At 44.1% G+C, this 23,223-nt stretch overlaps 1 protein-coding gene across 1 annotated transcript in view; it reads right to left on the bottom strand.

Annotated features, from left to right (window-relative positions):
* LOC144799843 (sodium/glucose cotransporter 4-like) overlaps positions 1 to 23,223 on the bottom strand; it is a 791,764-nt gene that overhangs the window by 391,446 nt on the left and 377,095 nt on the right. Inside the window, exon 7 of the mRNA XM_078671423.1 lies at positions 3,118 to 3,323. Within this exon, the coding sequence (XP_078527549.1) occupies positions 3,118 to 3,323 (206 nt within the window). The remainder of the gene's footprint in view (positions 1 to 3,117; positions 3,324 to 23,223) is intronic.

The following is a 23,223-nucleotide window of genomic DNA, read 5'->3' on the forward strand; positions in this document are numbered from 1 at the left end:
ATAGAAAATACAACTTCAAGTTTTTACTGACTTCATTGAACCTGTTCAGAGTCCCCATAAAAAATCTCTGCTGTGTCTCTGGAAGATATGCTTCTTAGGTCCACACACTAACCACTTTAGTGTGTGAGGATCAGAGGGGCTAGCGAGAGACCTCTATTGTTCTTCCACTACAACAACCCACAGGGAATACCTACTAGTTTTGGGGGCAAGAGGAATCTACTGGGCCATCCAATAAATTATTTATCACACAACTGATTGGATGATATTAGCAACTGTAATCTTACTAACTCCTCAAAACAATGGGCATTAAAACTCTGTGCAGCAAGATCTTCAGTCCCTACACAACACCTAAGAGTTTCCACAGATGTAGCTGTCCAGACAGATAGAACTGGTACTAACAAGAATGTATGAGGTGAAAGTTGTGACAACACAACCCTCAATCGTTGCCATCTTATTTCCCCCCTCTGGAAGACTGATAAATTGCATTTACAAATCTGGAAATCTGTGTTCAATTTTCTGCTTTGGCAAATGTAAGTTCAGGAATGAGGCATAACAGTGGGTGTGGCACTTCAATTTTCAGTTAAAATCATCAGACCTGTATATGTCTGGCTATTTCAGAACAATAAACAGATAAAGCACACTCTTCATGCAAAGCTTCTTTTGTAAACTACAGGAGAAAGTGCGTTCCCAAGGTTGGAAACGGCAGGGAACACTCATATATTTAACATGAACTTGTTTGAAGAGAGTTCTGGACAATTAAGGTAACAAAGATGAGTGTATTCAAAGCCTTATTTCCGCATCTTATATTCAAGCCGAATTTTTTTTTCTTACAAATTTAAATTTTGCATGAAGTAGTTTTGGAGAGTTCCTGAAAATGTATGAGTATGCTTAAATGGATATCACAAACAGAAGAATATTTCTGAATTTCAGAGCAAGAATTTTCTAGGTTGGGTTCCGTATTAAAATCTAGTTTTGTTATTCATGGACCAACGGCATGGAACTACCTCTGAAATAGATAGTGATTGTCACTCTTAGTTCCTCCACTAGCCCACTAGTCATGTTCACAGTAGGTGAGACCAAATATGAAAAGAAAATAAACGTGTAAAAACTGAAAAAGAAGGTGCCTTGATCTGCATGTGCAAACTCAGTCGTAAGTATACAATATTCTAATCAATGGCCTTGATTGCAAAATTGAAGGAGAAAAAAAACCTTCAAACTTCCTTCCTTGAAGAACACAAATTCTATGGCAATGAGAAAACAATGTATGTGGTAAAAGGTGAAGGCTGTTTGATTTTCATCCGTCCTTTTCCTATATACTTAAGGTCTAACTCCCCTATTGTAGTCAATAAAGCAGCAGTCCAGTCTTCTATGGGCAGCCGGAGATGCACATGTCATTTAAACTAGGGTGGTTACATTAACCACCACTCACCCCATTCCTAAAACCATTGTGAATAAATGGGATCATATTTTCTGTTCGATCAAGTACTCTAAGTCATACAAAAGGGTCTTGGCTAAATACTTGCTGGCTGCATTTAATAATGCAATTAAGCTGTAGTTATTTGTTAATGACCTATTTCCATTTTTGTGTTTTGGGATATAATGCCTCCCCTCCATAGCTTAGAAATAGCCACAGATTTAGAAGCTGCTTAAAAACCCAAAAGAAACTTGCATTCCCAAAAGGCAAGGTTCACATTCATAATAGTCATATGGATATCAACAATTTTAGGGTTCCTAGAGAGTCAAGCATTTTTCATTAGATTCTCAACAAATTCTTGCATCTATAGCTTTTCAAGGCTATTGCCATCAATGGAAATATTCAAATCATGTTATAAATTACAGCTCTCTAGGAAATAGCAAGTGTTCTTGCGATAGTGCCATTGAAATATTACTGCCAATTTCTGTACTGATGGTAGAACCAGTTCCAAAATTGACTTATGTCCTGAACTTTAGGCAAACACATACATTAATGGCCAACTGTGTTGCTCATATTGCTTTTTTGCAACAGCAGACCTATACTCCTTCCTGGAGTTATCTACCAGGAGCCCCTTTTTGATGGCTTGTGATGGCGTTAGAGTTTGATGTAAATGTTTTCACCAAGCCTAGCTTCTATTTTTTGTAAGAGGGGTAGTTTGGGTCTGAGTTTAAATGGACCTTTAGCAAAATGCGTATGTAGTTTATTCTTGGGGAACATAAAGTAGGGCATAGGCCAATTTATTTCCCTCTGTATCTTGTCCACCTGAAATAAAACTAGCACACTTATTTGGTGCTGCTGGGCCTGACGCTCAGGTGGAGATGCCAGGGATGACAGTCTGGTAGGCACACTGGTCTTCTTAGACTATAGATTTTGTGTTGTCCAGTTCTTCCCTTGTCTGAGTAATCTGGCACAGATCAATAATTTCAACTTCTGTTGGCTTGTAGAAAGGCAAGAGTCTGTAAGTTATGCCTCAACACATCAATTCAATTTAAAGGTCGTCTTCGGCCTGAAATTTAGTATGGTATACTACTGTGCCCCAAAAAATAATATCTTTGTTGGATTTGCAGGAATTTACAAAGGTTTTTGATGACATCATCTGCACTGTCTTGACTACAGCTATTCATGAACCCGTGAAATTCCATGAAACAGACTGAATTACTCAGAGCATTGTTGTTGTTTTGCCATGGCTCCGACTTTAAAATGCTTGTACTAACTTCCAATTATTTAGTGATAGGATGGATACAAATAAGCATTATTATTATTACCACATAAAATCCATCAAATGCCAACTACCTTTTTGTGGTTTGTCATTTGTCCCCGGGCACATAATCAAATTAGAGAGCGTATGACCCTTTTGTTTGTGTGCCTATTGTTACAGAATTCTCCTCCTGATTGCTTAGGTGTTCTTCAAAACTAAACAGAACCTGGAAAATTACAAAGATGGTCATAAATGTGGGCAAAGAGGATAAAATACTCAGAAGCCAAATTATTAGGACCTCATCTTACCAATCAAGCTCTGTCAATGCAAAAAAAACTTGAACATTAAATAATGAATAAAGTATTACTGCAGGTCCTTAAATGAGTACATGACTGAATTGAAGATATTAAACGTGTACGCAAATTATAAAAGAAGGCGCCTTTACCTGGTCTGCACACCAAACCCAAGTCGAAAGCACTGTGAGGCCAAATATCATTCCTGGCCAAGGAAGGTCACTTGTGACAGGATCCCTGAACACATGAAATGAATCAGCACGTGGAAGGTGGCAGGTGGTGTTAGGTATTGTCACATTTGGAATTGCTTTCATGTACTTTTCCTCAAGTCCAGGATACCAACCGATTTTATCCAAAGCTGTAAAACAAAATTAGTCATCTTTTACTGTAAGTATATGCAGACCTTTAACTTAATGTGTAAGGAAAGTTAAAATCAGGTTTGGTGTTTAGTTTTAAACCCAAGAGTTGATTTGTGTGGAAAAGGAGTAATTAAAGTAAAGCATGTTCACCTTTTCCCCATTAATCACAAATAGATTTTCTTGAAATAGATGCATGTCTGAGATTTCAACAATACTGTGTGCCGGGGGGAGCAAGATGGCAGACTGAAGCCGCCACTGAGAGCAGCAGCGGAAACCCCTCTCTCGCCGATATGAAGAATGCAAACTACGGCCAAAGAGACTAGTGCTATCTACAAGTTCACAAATCTACAAACTCATCGATATAAAAATGCTTATTCTCCCCCGTCGAAACTGCTAAGCTGACATGCTGACGGTACGCTAGCGGTTACACGGCAACACGAGCTACTTGGAGGGAACCGGCGTGAGCTGCGGACCAGGGGAGTGACGCTATCAGCAATCTGCAATCTTCTACGTGGACTGCTCAGGCAGTCATTGCCGTCACAGCGGGAGCAGCTTGGAGGTGCTGTGGAGGCGGGTTTCTGGATCTGGCTGGAGGGATCGACGGGAGAAGACTGTGTTAGGCGACGGACGTGGAGAGCAGCGGCGGATGCTGCGATTGAGCGGGGCCCGCGTCTGGTGACTTTTGCGAGTAAAACGCCCATCTTTGACAAAAACTTCGGGCCGATTGGAGCTACGTTTGTTGGCTTCTTTCTTCATCCACTCACCTCAGAGCCCTGTGGAGAACAGTGTACAGATGTGGGCGTAGGCTTCACGATACCAGGAGATGGCGCCTAAGAACCTGGCAAGGATCACTCGTGCCGGTAAGACTGTGGCAAACGAAGAAACTAATAACTCGGGGTTGATGGGGCTGTACAGGAGAGAGCAGGCTTACCTCTAAAAAAACCCCAACACTACAGCCTCCAAAAGCGCCCGAGCACTCAGCCGGTAAAAGTGGAAAGGAGATAGAACAGCGGGTGCTCAGTAGTAACAGTGTTGCGGCTTGAGCAGTGCAACAAAGCAGCAAGGTTACAGTTACAATGCAAGCACTAATACAAAACAATGTTGCACCCGAAGATCTACCCCATAGGGTACTTGTCTCAACCCCGTCAAATCCCTGCCAAAGAGGCTGTCAGAGCAAGTGAAGAACTGACCTGCGCACAGGTAGAGGGTGTTGGGGCAGGAGCAGGAGCAGGGGCAGCTACTAATAATAAGGCACTGACAAATGTAACAAAAATTAAAGCAGTAATAACAGACAAGGAGCATATAAGTTTCCCTGGATCCTTGTGTGTGGGAGCTGCACTTAACAACCTGGATGCACCAGTACTATCCGGCTCTGATGACCCTGAGTTGCTCTCCCCAAATAACCCGGGTTTAACCTCAATACCAGTGCTGGGGGAGAAGATGTGTGCGGCCATAGATAATATGATGGAAGGGGAAGACTCTCATATAGACTATGGATCTAACGATGAGTTTGAAGAAATGGCAGAAGCTGTATCCAGAAACCCTCCTGGTCCTGGTATGAGCAAAAGCTCCGCTGTAAAAAAAGGCTAGAGGAAAATCTAGAAATAAAACTAAAACATCAACTCATGTGCAATCTGTGGCATAAGCTAAAACTATTGTTGATAACAGCCCTTTAAGAAAATGGGTGCAAGCTAAAGGCGGGGTGAAGTCGATGGCACTCCGATTGTCAGGGAATAGCCCAGTGGAGGGAGCCCCCATAGAAACTCAGACAAAAAATGCAAATGTATGTGATAACTCTACATCTGTCTATCCTGCTCAAAACGTATCCCCGGCTACACTTACCGTCAACGATCCGACTCATAGTATGGATAACCGGAACAGGGGTCTGAATGAGTCGATTGCTCAGGTGCAGTATGAGAATGGGTCCAGTAAAGAGGATGTATCACTTAACTTGATAGTTCAACTTCTTAGTGAGCAGAGACTTGAATCTCAGCAACACTACATGCAAATGTGTGAAGATAACGACAAAGTGCAGCGGTCTTTAAATACGCTGCAAAGTAAACTAGGGGGTCTCACGCTAGAGATGTCAGAACTACAGCAAAGGGTGGTAGATACCGAGGAACAATCCACTTGTATAGAGGTACGTGTCAACACACATGAGGCCCAGATTGCAAGTCTGCAAACCAAAGTTGAGGACATGGAGAACCAACAAAGACGACAAAATCTTGGGGTTTTTGCTATCCCAGAAGGGGCCGAAGGTGGAGATCCGAGAGCGTTCATGGTTCAACTTTTCCAAAAGGCATTCCCGGACCTCTCTGACTGGGACTGGGACTCGCAACTACAAAGGGTCCATAGACTACCATTAGTCCAACGGAATAAGGGCAATCAGTATCCCCGTCCGTTTTTAATCTACATGGGTAATTTTTTGCTAAGACAGGCGGTGTCACTGAAAGCTCGACCTAATAAGCCAGTTACAATAGAGTCAATAACTTTTTTTGTTAGATTTGACTTAAGCAAAATTATTATGGGGAAACGCTGGAAGTTACGACAGTACATTGATCCCATCAAGGCTTTGGGGGGTCAAGCCTATCTACAAGAACCAGCACAACTAAAAGTATTTAAGAATGGTCATACATATTTCTTTTTTGACGATCAAGAAGCGGAAAATGGCAGAGAGAAGCCACTGAGAAAACTGTAGAATAGCAACACGGATGATAAACTATGTATCATGAGCTAAAGCTATAAAAGCTATAAAAGGGTTAATTGGTGCTGGAAGAGATGCTGGAAGAGATGCAGGAATAGGTGATATCTTTTTAATCTCTCAAGGGGGATTTGCTCTTTGATTTAAAAAAAAAAGATTTTTTAGCATTCGGCGCACCTCTTCTTCATCCTCTTCCTTCCTCTTCATTATTGTAGAAATCTGATTTTAGGATTAACAACATATGTTTTTCTTTTCAATGTACATGGTGATATTTAAGATACTGGTGTGGCTATGGGAGAGAGGGGTCACCATCACTGCTGTGTCTCTTTCGGCTGCCTAATCCAACAGCATCTGGGTAAAGAGAGGAATCCTCCTCTATGGAGTAGGGGGTGGTGTGTGAGGTGAGAGGGGAGGGTTGGGTTGAGTGAAGGGTTCAGGGAGGGGGGTTCAGGGAGGGTAAAATCAGTAAAAAAGACATGAGGCGAGCTCATAGTGAGACAATAAATGGCAATGTTTTTTGTTTTTTTCTTGTCTTTCTTTCTCTAAAGCATATGGGGCGGGGGAAGGGTAGAAATTTTTAAAGAGATTTCTACAATACTAATTCATAAATATGAAGATAATAGAACTTATACTTAGAATGGTGTAAGAAATAGCGTTACTGATTGAGGGGGTGAAACCCTACTAAGGCGTCAACCACAATCCTTGTCAGGGTGAAGTCACAAACAAGCCCCAAATTAATCTGTGCTGAACCCTCGGGTAGCTTGGCACAGAGTACTAAGGCTTAAGTCAGTGAGGCTTTGTGTAAAGTATTTGTGCAATGCCTCAAACAGTAACACAATTAAGGAATCCCTTCCCATTCATTTTTATGGGCCAGGAGGCCCATCGAACTGAATGAGAATTGCATGCGCAATTTGGTAGTAGCCAGTAGGTACTCGCAAATTGCTCATGCAATTTCAAGGGTGCAAGAGTTCCAAAAGGACACCCTGTTGCACCCCTATGGGCATTTTTTTTTAGGAAAACGCAAATTACCACCTACTTGAAGTTGGTGGTAATTTTCGATTCCTACAGCAATATCGCAATTTGCTAGAATAGCATTTAGGGAATCGCAAATTGCGATTCTCTAAATGCATGCGCAAAATAGGGAATCGCAAATTTTGCAATTCCTTATTTTGCCAGTAGGTTTTTCTTTCCTACATTGCACACAGCTAAATGGTGATTGCAAACGCTGAAATTCTGCAAAATTCAGCGCTTGTGATCGCAATTTAGCTTGATACATCTGGCCTAATGCCTTTCTTTTAGGTTTTAAAAAGCAACACATAAATAAAAGGCATTGTCCTTTAGAATGCCGATAGCTCAAACTCTCGTAAATGCGAGACTTATTACATTCCAAATGCGTGTTTTATATTGCATACACAGATGTCATGATGAGACCTAAAAATGGTAGCTATATACTTCCAATAAAATGTTTCATTACAATAATCTCAATAAAAAGAATTAACCATGGGAAATAATTGTAATATAAAGTACAGGAGCTTCCTAGTGGACAGGTGTATTTAGAGTGTGCATTGAAACCATAATTTAGCTTAAAAGCACAAAACAGGAAAAGATGATTCGGAATGATGCACAGAAAAAGAACTATTGGCTTTGAACCTTTCTGAAAATATATGTTTTAACACACAAGGAAGAAAAAAAAATAATAAAAAATGGAGGAAGAGATTAAAGTGTCTTATGGTATAACAAAAAGGATTAACGGAGGGCACCTTTTTGAATAAATTAAATCTAATGTTTTCTCAATCTTAGTATCAATTTGATCAGATCCACGTGTTGTGAGTGTGCTACACAGTAAATGTGGGCTGCCTGTCCCACATGGAGAATGAATACAAGACAATCAAGAGAACGCTCACTTGATGACCTGTGTGCACTACCAAGAAAATGTTTGTATGGTAAAAAAATGTAACATATTTTCAACACTTTTATACGAAAACCAATATTTCAAAGTACACAAAAATTGTTGTTGACACAAGTGTAATTCAACTTCAGTATTGTTATTGATCAAATGCATACATGAATGTACATGAAATAAAAAAGTAAAATCTTCCACATTGTTTTTGTACACGCAATATATTTATACAATTTATTCAATTGCATAATAAATTCAACCCCAGATCATTTCGAATGAGCCCGATGCATTTCGGGACCCCAGTCTCTTCTTCGGGGGCCACTGAAATTCAAAACAAACATAAAGTTTCATTTAAAAAAGTTTCATATAAACTTCGTTAATGCTGCCACATAGAATGAGCCCAGGAAAGAATAACATGGTGCTAGGAAATAGGCGCGTACCTAGGTCTCCCCACCCGTGTGTTTAGATCAAATCATAATGCTGTGACACCTCAACACGACGAAACCCACACATAACGTGAATGGAATGATAGAAATATGAATGTGACAACGACCACGAGACGAGAAAATAGATGAAACAATAAAACAAGGTTTAAACCACAAAGTACCTGGATGTTGAACTATGGTATCACTATGCTGTGGAAACCAACATAAAGCACTAATCAGTACTGGATTACTGATGTGACCAGAATTTCCCGCCAAAAACACACAAAGTTGAATGCATACCTTTTGCAAATACGTATTGAGCGTATCAAAAGTAGTAAATAAACGCTTCGTTTTCCTACAAACAAAAAAGGCCAAAGGTTCTTAATAACCATGCATCACGTTACTACACTCTGGCTTCATATCGTGTAGTCATGAAGTCAGGAAAGGGCTTACCGTCAGGTGCACGCCGCTCATTGTATTCTTTTCACATATTTGATCACACAAGTTTGTTACAACATTTGGACAGGGTTCAGTAGACAGGGAAGAGGATTCAACATGCCCCGCTGCATCTATAACCGGACCATCCATTAACAGACACATTGACCCAGCCAGACTAGTTAGCCCAGAACTTGCTCCTACAATAATAACATCATTGGTAGGCAGAGGGGTGGGTACCAAAGTTGGTATATCTGGCTCTCCTCTATAAACAATACAGCCCTACACAGGTTGATAAAATTGGTCTTCCGGACTTACAGCAACATTTGAAGGGATACCCAGGACATCTCCCCCCCTCAAACACTCAGAATTAGGAACATCAACCCTAGACGAAAGTGCTGGTCAATCATTAGTCGACAGCCATGATAGTGGGTCATATAGATTTCTCAAAGGGATATTCCGAAGCTCCTTGGACTGAGTCGACCGATTTGGAAAAGGGTGTGCTGGGAAGAAACTTGGGTACTGTTGTGTCTGTGTAAAGGCAGGTGTTATAGGAACCGATGGATACAGGGGCTTATTGGGGAATGGTGGATCAGGTAGAACTGGGGGGCCTCTGGGCTGGGTATTGATCTTAGCCCAACCCGGCGTCTGTACGGGACAGTTGTAGTTAGATTGAATGTAGGAACGATACTGCGCCTCAGGATTAAATTGGAATCCATGAAAGTTAGGGGTAAAATTAGTCCATTTAAGGAGGCTTTTGGCGTATTTATTATTATTGGCAGGAGGTTGATCTGATGGATTGATCAGGGTCTCGGGGTAAAAATATGTAAGATTCCTCGTAGAGATCCCTCCCTCATTACTTCCCACATACCAATCTGAGAGATGGGATACTACTTTGTGATCCCTAAAGTTAATAATAACTATATCCCCCTCTATATCCTTGGGACGAACCCCTACCCACCGACATCTTCTGACTGTAACAATATCCCCATTAAGATGAGAAGGAAGGGGCCTATTTGTTTTCAGCCAAAAGATGACTTTGTTTTTTAAACTTTCGTTGTTTTCCCTATCTCCTTCCGCAACTGGTGGCACGCCCGTCATAACAATTACATAATTCGTAGAATCCGGGGGCAAATCTACATTTTTCTTGTGTGGAAGGGGTCTGTTAGTTTTGCCAGTAGGTTTAGCAATTTTACCCATCCCATTCCTTGTCTGTGACACAACTCCCTTTCCTGGTGGTTTGTTGACTGCCACCCTAGGATTTTCTTTAGCAATACTGGTCGCTGTAGGGGGTTTAGCAGCCAGGACCAGTGCTTTATTAGTTGTTGTAACAATATCTGTGTTTGCTGTACTTTTGGTAGGTTTAGTAATAGAACTACTTATAGTGCCAGCACCCTGCGATAGACCGGAAGGTATATTTGGCGGACCCTTGGCCTTGTCCACGCTAAAGGCGTGTGTAGGCTCAATGTTCGCCAGCAGGCGGTCCAGTTTGTCACCCAGAGTCCTAACACGCTCCAAGACAGGTAGCATGTATGATTTAATGAGCTTCTCTATGTTAACATAGGACACCTCATGAACTCCTTCACTAGGTAACTCAGGGGTTACCAACACCTGTATATCTGAAACCAGTGGCGCTACAATAGATGGTAACACCAACTCGGTGTTTGATTTATATGGAGTTGGCGAAGGTAGCTGGCCACTGTGACCTTTCCTTTTTACCCCACCCTTCCTCCTTCTTTTCCTCGGTGGGGAATGCACAACCCTTTTAGCCTCAACAGGCTTTGATCTACTGTTACTATTACTATTTGTTGGTATACACTCGCCTAGGTCTATACCAACCAGTGAAAGGTTAGGCAACATAGGACAAGGGTCCAAATCAATGATATTGTTAGAGGGGGTATTTGTTTCCACAAAACTAGAGTGATCAACCGGCGGGCAAACCAGGTGATCTCCGCTAGTGGCATTGACACAGAGCGGGGAAATAATTGGAAATCTAAATATTCTTGGGGTTTGGTTGATGTCAGTAGCATCGGCCTCAATTGAGCTCAACCCTTGGGCAGCCATATCATGGGTAGAATTTAAAACTGTTTGTGACTGCAGTGAGTTTTTCTTTAACTGCTCAATTGATCGTCGGCGCTCTGCTCTTCTCTCTGCTAGGAGTAGGTCCATATCTACCTCCTTGGTAGATTTTTAAAAAAATGTATCTAAAGGGCCAAGAACAGAGGTGCCTACACCAGGGGGGGCGGAATGACTCATGACAAAATCTGACCAGTTAGAATTTCCGCAACCCAGTTACAAGAAAAAACGAAAGGTGATCAGAAACACATAAAACGCCAGTACTCGATGTAAATAACCTGGCCCAGCCCAGCCTCCTTTGGCCCCTGACGGCCACAGACGGTCCCGCCCTTGTCCCGGGCTTCTCCCGGGACGCTCCCGCTTAGCGGGAACTATCCTTCCCTTAAATAGATAGTCCGTGGGATTACAGGCGGGGCGTGGAGGCCAGGGAGAGCGGCCAGGTGACGGGAGGCGCGGTCAGCAGAGGCTTCTGGTACACGAAGTCCTGCCCCGCTCGCTCGCAGCCCTGTACCTTCACACGCCACACAGACAGGCTCCTGTGGCTCCGGTGCGCAGCGGGACCCGCGAAGCGGGTTCCGCAAGTAGTAGGATTTTAAGAGGGGTCCAAGTAAGTCCACGACCCTCCGCTGGTACTCGACAATAAAAAACAAGGTTTCCCACGACGTGTAGATCTCGCAGTCTTTTTGAAGTTACAGGCGGGGCGTGGAGGCCAGGGAGAGCGGCCAGGTGACGGGAGGCGCGGTCAGCAGAGGCTTCTGGTACACGAAGTCCTGCCCCGCTCGCTCGCAGCCCTGTACCTTCACACGCCGCACAGACAGGCTCCTGTGGCTCCGGTGCGCAGCGGGACCCGCGAAGCGGGTTCCGCAAGTAGTAGGATTTTAAGAGGGGTCCAAGTAAGTCCACGACCCTCCGCTGGTACTCGACAATAAAAAACAAGGTTTCCCACGACGTGTAGATCTCGCAGTCTTTTTGAAGTTACAGGCGGGGCGTGGAGGCCAGGGAGAGCGGCCAGGTGACGGGAGGCGCGGTCAGCAGAGGCTTCTGGTACACGAAGTCCTGCCCCGCTCGCTCGCAGCCCTGTACCTTCACACGCCGCACAGACAGGCTCCTGTGGCTCCGGTGCGCAGCGGGACCCGCGAAGCGGGTTCCGCAAGTAGTAGGATTTTAAGAGGGGTCCAAGTAAGTCCACGACCCTCCGCTGGTACTCTACCTCCCACTCTGCAACGCAAGAAGAAGCAATAAGGACTACCGTTATCACTACGGACGCATATCCGGTAAAAATAGTGAGTGGAAACTCTAATCCGGCTTACCAGATAATCCTGAATGCAGAGTATCTTCTAAATCAAGATATCCATTACACCGCTAAACCAACTTCAACGCGTCGATTGAAAATGTACACAAAGCCGGTCATGTGATCGAAGTGTAAACATAGAAGGAAGACTGCCGCTACTACCCGGAAGAAAACTACTGCACTCCACTTGCCATAGCGAGGCTGTAAAAAACAGACTACAGGGAACAAAATCCCATTCTACGTACGAACGTGAACCAAATCTATACACATAAGCATGGTTGATAGACGAATATTACAGAGTGTGAATAATGAAAATAAATGAAAATCAGTAATAGTGCAGAAACCCATGAGTGTGAAACAACATCCTAGTTTGAAAGTGGAACACAACTAACAGTATTAATAAACATCCTGAGTACAATTTGTGGAGATATGCATTTCACAAAATACTATTACATGTATACAACATGTTGTGTGTAAGTGGATGTCTAATAAAGAGTGTGTGTGAAACAATGAGTGTATATGAAAAAAAGAAAATAGGAGTTAAGAGAGATAGGTACGTGCTCCATGAATTGCCTTGATATTTACAGCAACTTAAGACTAGTTTGTCATTGAGGCCATCTGGCATCATAGTTTGTAATTTACGTGTCCAGAAAACCTCTCTCTGTGAAAGCTTCTTGCTATTGTCGACACCCTCTTTGGTTATCACCTTTTCTATAATCACGAATCTGAGTTGAGCAATATTGTGCCCATGTTCTAGCCAGTGAACTGCTAAATTGGAATTGGTGTTTTTGTTTCTGATCGTACTCTTGTGTTCACCTATGCGGGTTTTCACTTTTCTTTCAGTTTTCCCAACATACATTAAGCCACACGGGCATTTAATTCCATAGATGACGTTGGTAGTGTTGCAATCAGAGGTATGGTTGAGGTTGATGTTTTCTCGTTTTAGGATGCGTTATACATTTTTGTTGCATAACGTTATTGCAATTGACACAGTTGTAACACTTCCTCATGCCCAGATGGTTAAATGTAGATGTGGATTTTTTAGATGTTAATATTTCCTTTAGATTTTGACTACGAGTGTAAGCAAATAACGGCTGTTGTGAAAATGACGTTCCAAAAGTTTCAGCAAAAATCCTAACACTTCATCTGAGGAAAGCGTGGTATCTGATCCAGATACACAAATAACTAGACCACCGCTAGTTTCAAACATTGAAAGGAGCGAGACTACCAGCACTAAAGAAACATCAGATCTTTCAATTACGAATGTTGCTTTTTTATCGAAGGGCCAACCGCCATCGAAACCGCCAGATCCACAAACAGCATCATCAAGTGGAAACATTCCAAAACCAGGCGAGGAAAAAGAAAAAAAAAAGACAAACCACGTCAAAACTTCACTGCCCCATGTGACGGAAATGATTGGGCTGTATGTCTTGCAACAACATTTGTCCCAAATGTGCAATACAGTCTCCCGTCTGTGCAAGGAAAGTTGAAGGCTATCCTGAAAATATATTCATGACATCGATCTGGCTTTCTTCATCACCTTTCAATTCCAGGAAAAGAGCGTTTGGAAAAAAACCTAAAATAAAAATAATAAATGTGTATTGAAGGGGTCTCCCTGTTCCACATATCGTCTCATGTACACTCCACTGGGTATAGGCTGAAATTCTGCTGCATAAAAAAACAAGCTCCTGTAGAATCCCTAGGCCTCGAGTAGCAACCACCCAAGACAAGTACTTTTCTCTCGTTCATTTACGCACACACATTCCCCGGGCTGGCTCTGCTGCTTAACATATTGTGGTGATTAGGATTCCAGTGCCTGCAGCCTGTGCTTGTGGCCAGCTGCTTTAAACTGGTAGGACACGTTGTGCAAACCACATTCATTGAACCCACCTGACGAGTTGCTAAACCAGTGGAGTCACCAGAGGCCATGAGACAAAGGGGAAAAAAGAAAACAAGGAGGAATTACGATTTCTTTTTTAAAGAGTTAGTGAGGATGTGTCTTAATGGCCAAAGCGGATGACTTTGAAGCTGGGGAACCAAGTTTGAGTCAGGCGAAAGACTCAAACATCCTGCATTTGACGTATAGCTGGCTGTACTAGTTATGAGACTGTAAAGAAGAGCGACGCATGAGTTTGACTAATGGTGAGTAGCAGGAGGGAATAGAGTGATATTATTGATGACAGCATGTCTTACAGACAGCGCATGCACACTGATGCTCAACCTAAAAATAACAATATTAACATCTACAGTTAATATTATTGTTTATAATAAATAGAAGTAGTAATAACAATAATAAAAATGGGAATAGGAATAAAAAGAATAATAATCATATTCATCAACTACATTCATTTTCTAAATGGCATAGCAGAGGCCCCAAACATTGCCATTATAACTGTCCTTCATTTAGCACTGTACAGATACTTAAAATGGAGTCTAGACAATCAGTAATTAAATGCTTCAGGTGTTATAAGAGATGGAGGAACAACAAAACTCCAGAAACACACACAATCTTTAAACCCCGGAAACTCACGCAACCCTCAAATCCACTGTCAATACACACCACCTTCTCCTCAAAACATTAAATAAACGGACTTCTAAGACCGAATCAATGCCAATGCACATACCAGCAAAGAACTCTTTGTCATCATCAAGGAGTTCACCAGGCCCAACAGCGAGACCGCAGACGTCCCACCCTCCCAAGTCCACTGCAACAAACGCAGCACCTTCTTCCACCACAAGATCAGGCAGATCTACAATAGCTTCAGCACCAAAGGCCCTGCCACTACACCCGCCAGCATTGCATGCATTCATGCCGCACCCCAAAAGATCATGCTCAACTGGACTCCGCTCAACACAGATGACGCACACAAAACTGTGAAGAGCATCCACTCAGGAGCCCCATCGGATCCCTGCCCGTACCACATCTTCCATAGAGCAACCGCCTTGATCGCCCCCCAGCTTAGTTGCACCATCAACTGCTCCATTGTAACTGCCATCTTCCCCAATGACTGGAAATATGCTGAGATCAACCCCCTACAGAAGAAACAGTCTGCTGACCCGACAGACCTCAAGAACCTCAGACCTATCTCCCTCCTTATCTTCGCAGCCAAGGTAATCGAGAAGGCCATCAGTGCTGAGCTCTCCAAGTTCATCAACGAGAACCACATCCTGGCCACTTCCCAATCCGACTTCAAACCAATAATAGCACTGAGACTGCACTCCTCGTTGCCACTGACAATAACTGCTCCCTCCTAAACTGGGGCTAAACCATTGCTCTCATTCTACTAGACCTCGTGGCTGCCTTCAACACTGTCTCCTACTGCACGCTAATCACAAGACTTCACGTCGCTGGCATCTGCGACAAGGCACTGGACTGGATCGACTCCTTCCAGACAGGTCAAACACCGTGAGTCAGACTACCCCTGTTCCTCTCAGAACCTACAGGGATCAGCTGCTGAGTGCTTGGGGGGGGTCATCCCTGAGCCCAACCCTCTACAATGTCTTCATTGCCTCCTTCACAGCCATTTTCAGAAGCCATGGATTCAACATCGTCTCCTACGCAGACGACACCCAGCTGATCATCTCCCTCACCAACAAACTCACAGCCGTCAAAATCAACTTTCACAATGGAATGAAGGCCAATGCTACCTGGATGACAGACAGCTGCCTCAAGCTCAGCTCAGACAAGACAGAAGTATTCATCCTGGGACCCACCCCCTCAGCCTAGGCCCGCTGCACTTGGAACCCCTTCCACCCCTATGGACCACGCACACAACCTCGGCATCATACTGGACTCCACGCTCACAATGAAACGCCAAATCAACGCAGTATCCTCATCCTGCTTCTACATGCTCCATCTGCTTTGAAAGACATTCCGATGGATCCCCACATAATCCAGAAAGACAGTCGCCCACACACTCATCACCAGCAGACTTGACTATGGCAATGCTCTCTATGCGAGCGTCACCCAGAAACAGCTCAGGAAATTACAGAACATCCAAAACGCTTCAGCCAGACCAGACCTCGAGCGCCCCCGATGCAGCCACATGACACAACATCTCTGACAACTCCACTGGCTTCCAATCAACAAGAGGATCACATTCAAGCTCCTCGCACACACCTATAAGGCTCTTCATGACGCAGGACCAGAATATCTGAACCACCACCTTGCTTTTCACCTACCCGACAACCCCGCTCCGCCCAACTCGCCTTGGCCTCCGTCCCACGGATCCACAAGTCCAGAACCAGAGAAAGATCATTCTCCTGCCTCGCCACCATGACCTCGAACACCCTACCCCTCCACCTCATACAATCCACGTTGTTGACCAAATCCAGGAAGGAACTCAAGATCTGGCTCTTAGACTAAACCTCCACACCCAGATGAATCAGCCCCCCCCCCCCCCAGATACCTGCATGGGTGAGTAGCCACACTTTACAAACCCTTGATTGATTGATTGATTATGGAAGGACTCATAATTCAATTCAGTGGCTTTTGCTGCTTTCAGTTACATTTCAAGCTGATAGGCATTCTAAAGGTGAAGAATAGGTGTTCCTGTGCATCTACTCACAGATTTGATGCAATTCCAGATTTACAAAGGTTGGTAAACCTGGGATTTCTATCCTTTGGGAAACACCATTTATTTATTTAGGTATAGCATATCAAATAGAAACCCTTGCAATGAAACAAGTTGGAAAAGAGTACATATATTCAGTTTAGTGGGTATGTTTGGTGTGCAGTAGGTAAAGGTGAGTGATGATAGGTTTATACCAAAATGTTATGTTAAAAACATAGAGTACATATATGTTATACTGGAAATTACTATGGCTCAGATTCCTGTAATTTGTTTTGCTTGCTCGCTATGCACCACAGACAGTGACCAACCCTAATGAAATCAATCTTGGCGCTGTACGAAAGGGACCAGCTCCCAAAAATTTGTATGGACTAAGAATGCATTTTCAGAGTTGTGATACATGGTGTTGAATAGTTACCGCTTACAGGTGACTCACAGGAGACGCATATGCCAGGAAAGACCTTGAATAAGTTCTAGACGTGCCAGCATTGAGAGGTCTGGTAACAATAGGCAGACAGTCTAAATCAACCCACAAATTCTGCTAAAAATCTGAATGAAATTCATGAAAACTTTTCATAATTTTTAGAATCCTCCCAGGAATACTAGGATTCTATGAACCAACCAAAAGTATTTGAATATTAGCAATATCTACTGATGTTTGTACATCCAGCACCAGGCTACAACAATGCTAAGGGCACATCCGGTGCCCTAGTAGAGGCAAAGGATTACAGCTGTGACTAGGGTGACATAAAGTCTTCTAGTTGTTTTTCATCATGCAGTGCTTTGCGGAGTTCAGTGAAAGTTCAAAACAGTGGCATGAAGCATATGGGGACAGAGAGTGAAAGTGTTGATAGCTCTATAGAGCCAATGCGGTTTGGTAAATATGGCTGTCCTTTACCCTTCCCAGTAATTATGAAGCCTCACATTTGGCTCAGCTCTGTAATTGCACGCTGAGCAACTAACATCCTGAAATGCCTTTTTCAGATGACAATAATGCTTAGTTCTTCAATCCACTCACTGTCACCCCACTTTCATCAACCCTGGATCAGGAATCCTTAACTTAGTCTTTTGTTTCTTGAGTCCCTAAAGATGTGTCTAGATCTTAATAAAAAATGTGAACACTTGTAGCATCTGATTTTTTTTAAATAAGAGCACCTGCCACTATTGGTTCTACTATATTTCTGGGCTATAATCTCCAGATTAACTCAGTCATTAAGAGCGACCAGTTGCAATGCCAGGTAATAACAATACAGATCTGCCACACACATCCCTCCATTGAAGGGTGATTGACAGCTATTGATGAAAACTGACCAAGGGTAACTTCTAGCCCAAAGAAACGTGGTTATCTTTGAAGTCAGGGCCTGAAATCATTGCCGGGGAATGGGGTGGGAGAATTTCAAGAGAATATCAACGAAAAGTGGTTAGACCATCATTTTAAAAAGGGCCGTTCTCCCAATGGCGTTCAGTAGAAAGCAGCTCAACTTCTGCATGTCTCCAGTCATCCGGGTGACCGGAGAGGTCAAATATAGGCTCCAGGCCAAATCCGGGAAGCAGGAAACACGTAAATATTTAAATGACAATTGCGGGATTGGAATTGTCGCTGGCCAGGACCAACAGTTAGTATCTCTAGCAATGGGCACTAGCAGGGACGTATGTTCCTTCACTTGAAGGCCAGATGGTTCCCCATAGAGTTATGAACTATACATGCAACATGGTCCTGGGTTCTGTGGGTTAGCCAGGAACACCAAAATATAATTGGCGTATAGCAGGACGTGCTCCTCAGGTTCCCCATCCCATGACCACTCCGGATGCGAGCATCATGGCAGATGAGGAACCCCAGGGGCTCTATCAACAAGACAAAGAAGAGGAGGGGAGAGGGGGGCAACCCTGACAGGTGGCTCTGCAGAACAGGAATGGTGAAGACACCATTCTGTTTATCCAGACTTGGGCAGTGGGTTGGCGTAGATGAGACCCACAAGTGCGCTGAAGTTATGTTATGTTATGTTAGGCGATTTATAAAGCGCATTGTTGTCCCAGCAAAGGGACGCCCCAGCGCTAAAGATCATGGAGAGAGGAGAGTAAGATGCCTAAAGCTACCAAATCAACCAAGTCTTTACTGCCTTTCTGAATGCCAGAAGGTTGGGAATACTCCTGATGGCAAGAGGCATTGAGTGCCATAAAATAGGTGCTAACACTTTGAATGACCAGCCTCCGACTCTGGCTATACGAAAACGTGGCACCTGCATCAGGTGCAGATCCGCAGAGCGCAGAGCATGGGAGGGGATATAGTGGTGGCCAAGGTCTCCAAGAATCACCAGACAGGCACCTGTCAGAACTTTATGAGTGGCACAAAGTGCTTTAAACCTAATTCTTCACTCAACAGGGAGCCAGTGGAGTCGACGCAGCACCCCTGAGACCGAGCTACACTTAGGTAGTGCAAATAAGATGCATGCAGCCACATTCATGGTGCATTGGAGCCTTTTGGTCACAGACTTGTTAGCACCAAGCAAAAGGCTATTACAATAAACTAACCTCACTAGGATCGTGGCTAGCACAACCAGCTGGCACGTGTGAGGGTAAAACAGACCCAAAATGGATTTAAGTCCATGCAAAATACCAAAGCAGGTCACTGCCACCGACTTGGCATGCTCCTCAAACGAGAGTGCAGTTTGCAGCCGAATGCCTAGACTTTTTAACGTGGCCCTCTATGGCTGCCAGATCCTCCTGAAATGTAATCATGTCATGGCTGCAGTCCTTGGTACAGGAAAAAATCAGATGCATATCGTCCGCTTAAGATACTAACTGTATGTTGTGAGTTTTGCCCAACAGGGCCAGCGGACAAACATAAATGTTGTATCACTATCAAAGGAGAGAGGACTAGGTAGCTAGTCCGTATCCCTAGGGTTTATATGTGAAATTAATAAGGACTAGCCTATTTGTGAATTTGCATAGACTCAAGACTGTAAGACAGGGTACAAACCCTTTTGTTTGTTCATGAAGCCCTCAACCGCCAACCTGGTAGGTGGCATGCTTCATCATCCGGCCCACCCAGTGACACCGAGTGTGTCCCGGGTGCGTTTTGACGCCTGAATACAGCGGAGCAGGTATGTTTCTGAGTGTGCAGTGTAGTGACGTGAAGGTGAAAATTTAAAAGCTATACAGGGATCCCAGTACCCGAGGGTAAATTATATTTTAATAACTGGGTCACTGTTAGCATTAAAAAAGGTTGATGGATGTTATAGGAGTGTTAATTAAAGTCTCCTACATCCAGGTGTGGTCTACATGTTTCAGCCAGGCCTTTATGATTAAAACTGGCTTTCCTCAGGACCAAAGTGTGTAGGTGCATGTTACTTAATTTTAAGTGGTTGTGTAATTTTGAAAATGTGCAGCACTCGCTAAGGTGCTTTACATGTGTGGGGGGATTCCCTCCTAGAGCATTAGTTGGCTTGTTGCCAAATTAGCCCCATGGAGTAGTCCGGCAGAGGAGTGCACCGAAAACTTCGGTCAGTGTCTGCGTTGAACCTCTTGTTGTCTTTGCGCCCTCCAGCCAGCTAATGCTCACTCACCACTAGTTGGTGACATGCTACATCATAGGGCCCCACCGGGAGAGGCCGAGTGCCTCCCCGGTGTGCTTCAATGCCAGATTTACTGCGGAGCTGGTTGTGTTTGTGGGGTGAGTTGGTGATAATGTTCTTACAATTAAAAATGTCAGAATTGTGTCGTGCAAAAAGATATTTTAATTTGGCGACCAATCGGACACGTTAAAAACAAGGTGTTGGAAGTGGGCCAAATAAATTGTTTGGCTACTTCCTCTAACTGGGGTTAGGTCAACATGTTTCTGCCAAAAATGGTGTATATTAACCTGGCATTCTTCAGGACCAAGAAAGCAATTAAACCTCGGTGGTATGGGCATGCTAAGGACGTGCGAGTGAAAAAAGGAGTAAAAAAGTGCAAAGAAACAATAATCCGTAGGAGTTTACCTTGAGTTCGAGGAACCAGTTGCACTTGTGGGGTGAGAGAATATCACACCATGGGTCACGGGAGGGGGGTGGTGGTGAAATCGGCACACCGCCCTTGTCGCCAGGCACCCGCTCGATACCTGCTCCAAACCCTCTCAAACCGGACCCTGTATCTCATCAATCGCACAGCCCTAATGAGTCTGCCCAGGTCCCGAGCTGGTGCAATTGCAACTGATGTTCCAGTCACAGGGGGCCGGTAGTGTCCTGCACAGGGTCAGGGATGTCATTGAAGTCATCCCCTGTCTGCGTGGGGCCCTTGAGGAGGTCAATAGAAGGGACCCAAGTGTTTGCAATGTGGATTGGAGCTGTTGCTGTGAGCCATTGACTGTGAAGAAGTCATAATGTTGACCTTCTAGCCTACCCTTAACTTCCACATAGAGCCCCTGACACCACAAACGGGAACCCCCTGGACAGCAGGATGGCCACTCCACATGATCCCGGGAGAATTCTGCATGGTGCACCCTATCGTAGTCAAAATGACCTATTAACAGGCATTGTGTGCCCAACAGGTAAGCTTCAGCTGCAAATGCTTCACATGTCTGAGAATGGCCAACCTCTTGATACGATCCAGGAGGGCATTACCATTCCGGGAGAGTACCTTCATCATCATCAGAGTAGAAGGCGGTTGAAGGGGGGCATAACCACCATAGGAGGACACCATAAGGTCCGGTGAGGCAGTAGTTAAAGGGCAGATTAAGGGTACTGCTCCGGATTGCAAACACTTGGTGTGGTACATAGGTGTATGGTCAAACATACAATAACAAACATCGAAAACACCAAAACAACCCAATCCACTAACTAACCTCCACCCTATACTTCTACCCCGGTAGCATCTGCTGCCCTTACACTAAACGTAAAGACTAACAGCCTGATTCATGTACGGGCCGTTTTGCGTGGCCCTAATAGCGAATCATAGCGACTCGCTATTGAGGACACGCAAAACGGTATTCATGTAGGAATTGCTAAATAAATAGCGATTCCTACATGTTCTCTATTTGCGAGTAGAAAATTGCTACTTGCAAAAAAAGGAATAACTCCCCATTCATTCCTATGGGCCAAAAGGCCCATAGGAATGAATGGGGAGTATCCCTTATTTGCGAGTAGCAATTTACTACTCGCAAATAAGATAGCGATTTTAAGGGTGCCAGGGGTGTCCAAAGGACACCCTGTAGCACCCCTAAAATGCACATTTGAACAGGTGTTGCGCACACACATGTCCAAAGGACATGTGTGTGTGCAACATGCAACTTAGAAAAATGCTTTTAAAAGCATTTTTCTAAGTTTTTGCTATTTACCGAGAGGTCTGACCTCTCGGTAAATAGCGGCCCAAATTTGCAAATTCGCAATTTTTGAAAGTGTCATGAATAGCATTTAAGGAATCTCTAATAGAGATTCCTTAAATGCTAATCCTCGCATATTAGCTAATTCTTCATTAGCGATGTTTGCATTTGGGATTGTGAATCCCAAATGCCAAAATTGCACTCGCAAAAGGCAAGATTCTGAGAATCTTGCCCTTTGCGAGTGCAATTTAGCTTCATGAATCAGGCTGTAAGACTCAGATCAATAAGCCCAGGGTGGGCCTCCTTCCCACAGAGGATCCAGATGCATGCAAGTTATAGTTAAGCACTCACAGTGGAGTGCAGGAGGGGCAGCCACAACAATAAAAGATCAACATCAGTACACAACCAAGAAAAACAACAGAGGCAGCACCATCTCCGTAGCAGTGCTGAACTGTAGGGCCTAGATCAGCAGAGGATTAGCATGTCAGTTAAGGCGGCCTCCTTGTCTCCTCCCCCAGTCAGCACCCTGCCACGATCTGAGTTGGAGGATTCACATCTGCTTCAGAGACGTGCAAGAGGGTTTTCCTCCACCTGAGTGGTTTTGGAGGAAGGCAGGGTGCGGTATCCCCTATCTGTGGGTTATGCCCCCCATCCTCTTGCCAGAGCACCCTCCTCTCTTTTGCCCACCCCCAAGCCTGTTAGGGAGTATCATAGAAGTAGGTATGCAAGTAAGAAATTATTTTCAACCCTGCAGGGAAGATCAGCACATACTGCAAATGGAGGGCACGGAGCTTCTGCTTGACCTTCTCGAATGAGCGCCTGCGCTGTTGGACCGCTCTTTCATAATCGTGAAAAATCTTAATCCTTGAGTTTTGTAAGTGGATATCCTATTGCCCCTGGCATCTTGGGGGATAGTATCTCTATCTCTGAGGTTGAGGATTCACACAATCCGCAGTTGAGCCATAGCTCAGGTGGAGAGCAGAGAAAGGAGGGCCAAAGATCGGTGTACCAACTCCAGGAGTAACCAGGGCAAGAGCTTGTCAGCAGGAATCCAGGACCTCAGCCATGTCTCTAGAAAGCATTCCGCATCCGAGACTTCAGCTCCCTCAAATGGAATCCAACAAAGTGGAGGTTATTCCTGTGGGAGCGATTTTCTGCGCCTTCTGCCTAGTCTTCCAGCTGTGCCGTCATGGAAAGTAGT

This window comes from Lissotriton helveticus, chromosome 1_2 (assembly GCF_964261635.1).
Source record: "Lissotriton helveticus chromosome 1_2, aLisHel1.1, whole genome shotgun sequence".
Classification (NCBI taxonomy): domain Eukaryota; kingdom Metazoa; phylum Chordata; class Amphibia; order Caudata; family Salamandridae; genus Lissotriton; species Lissotriton helveticus.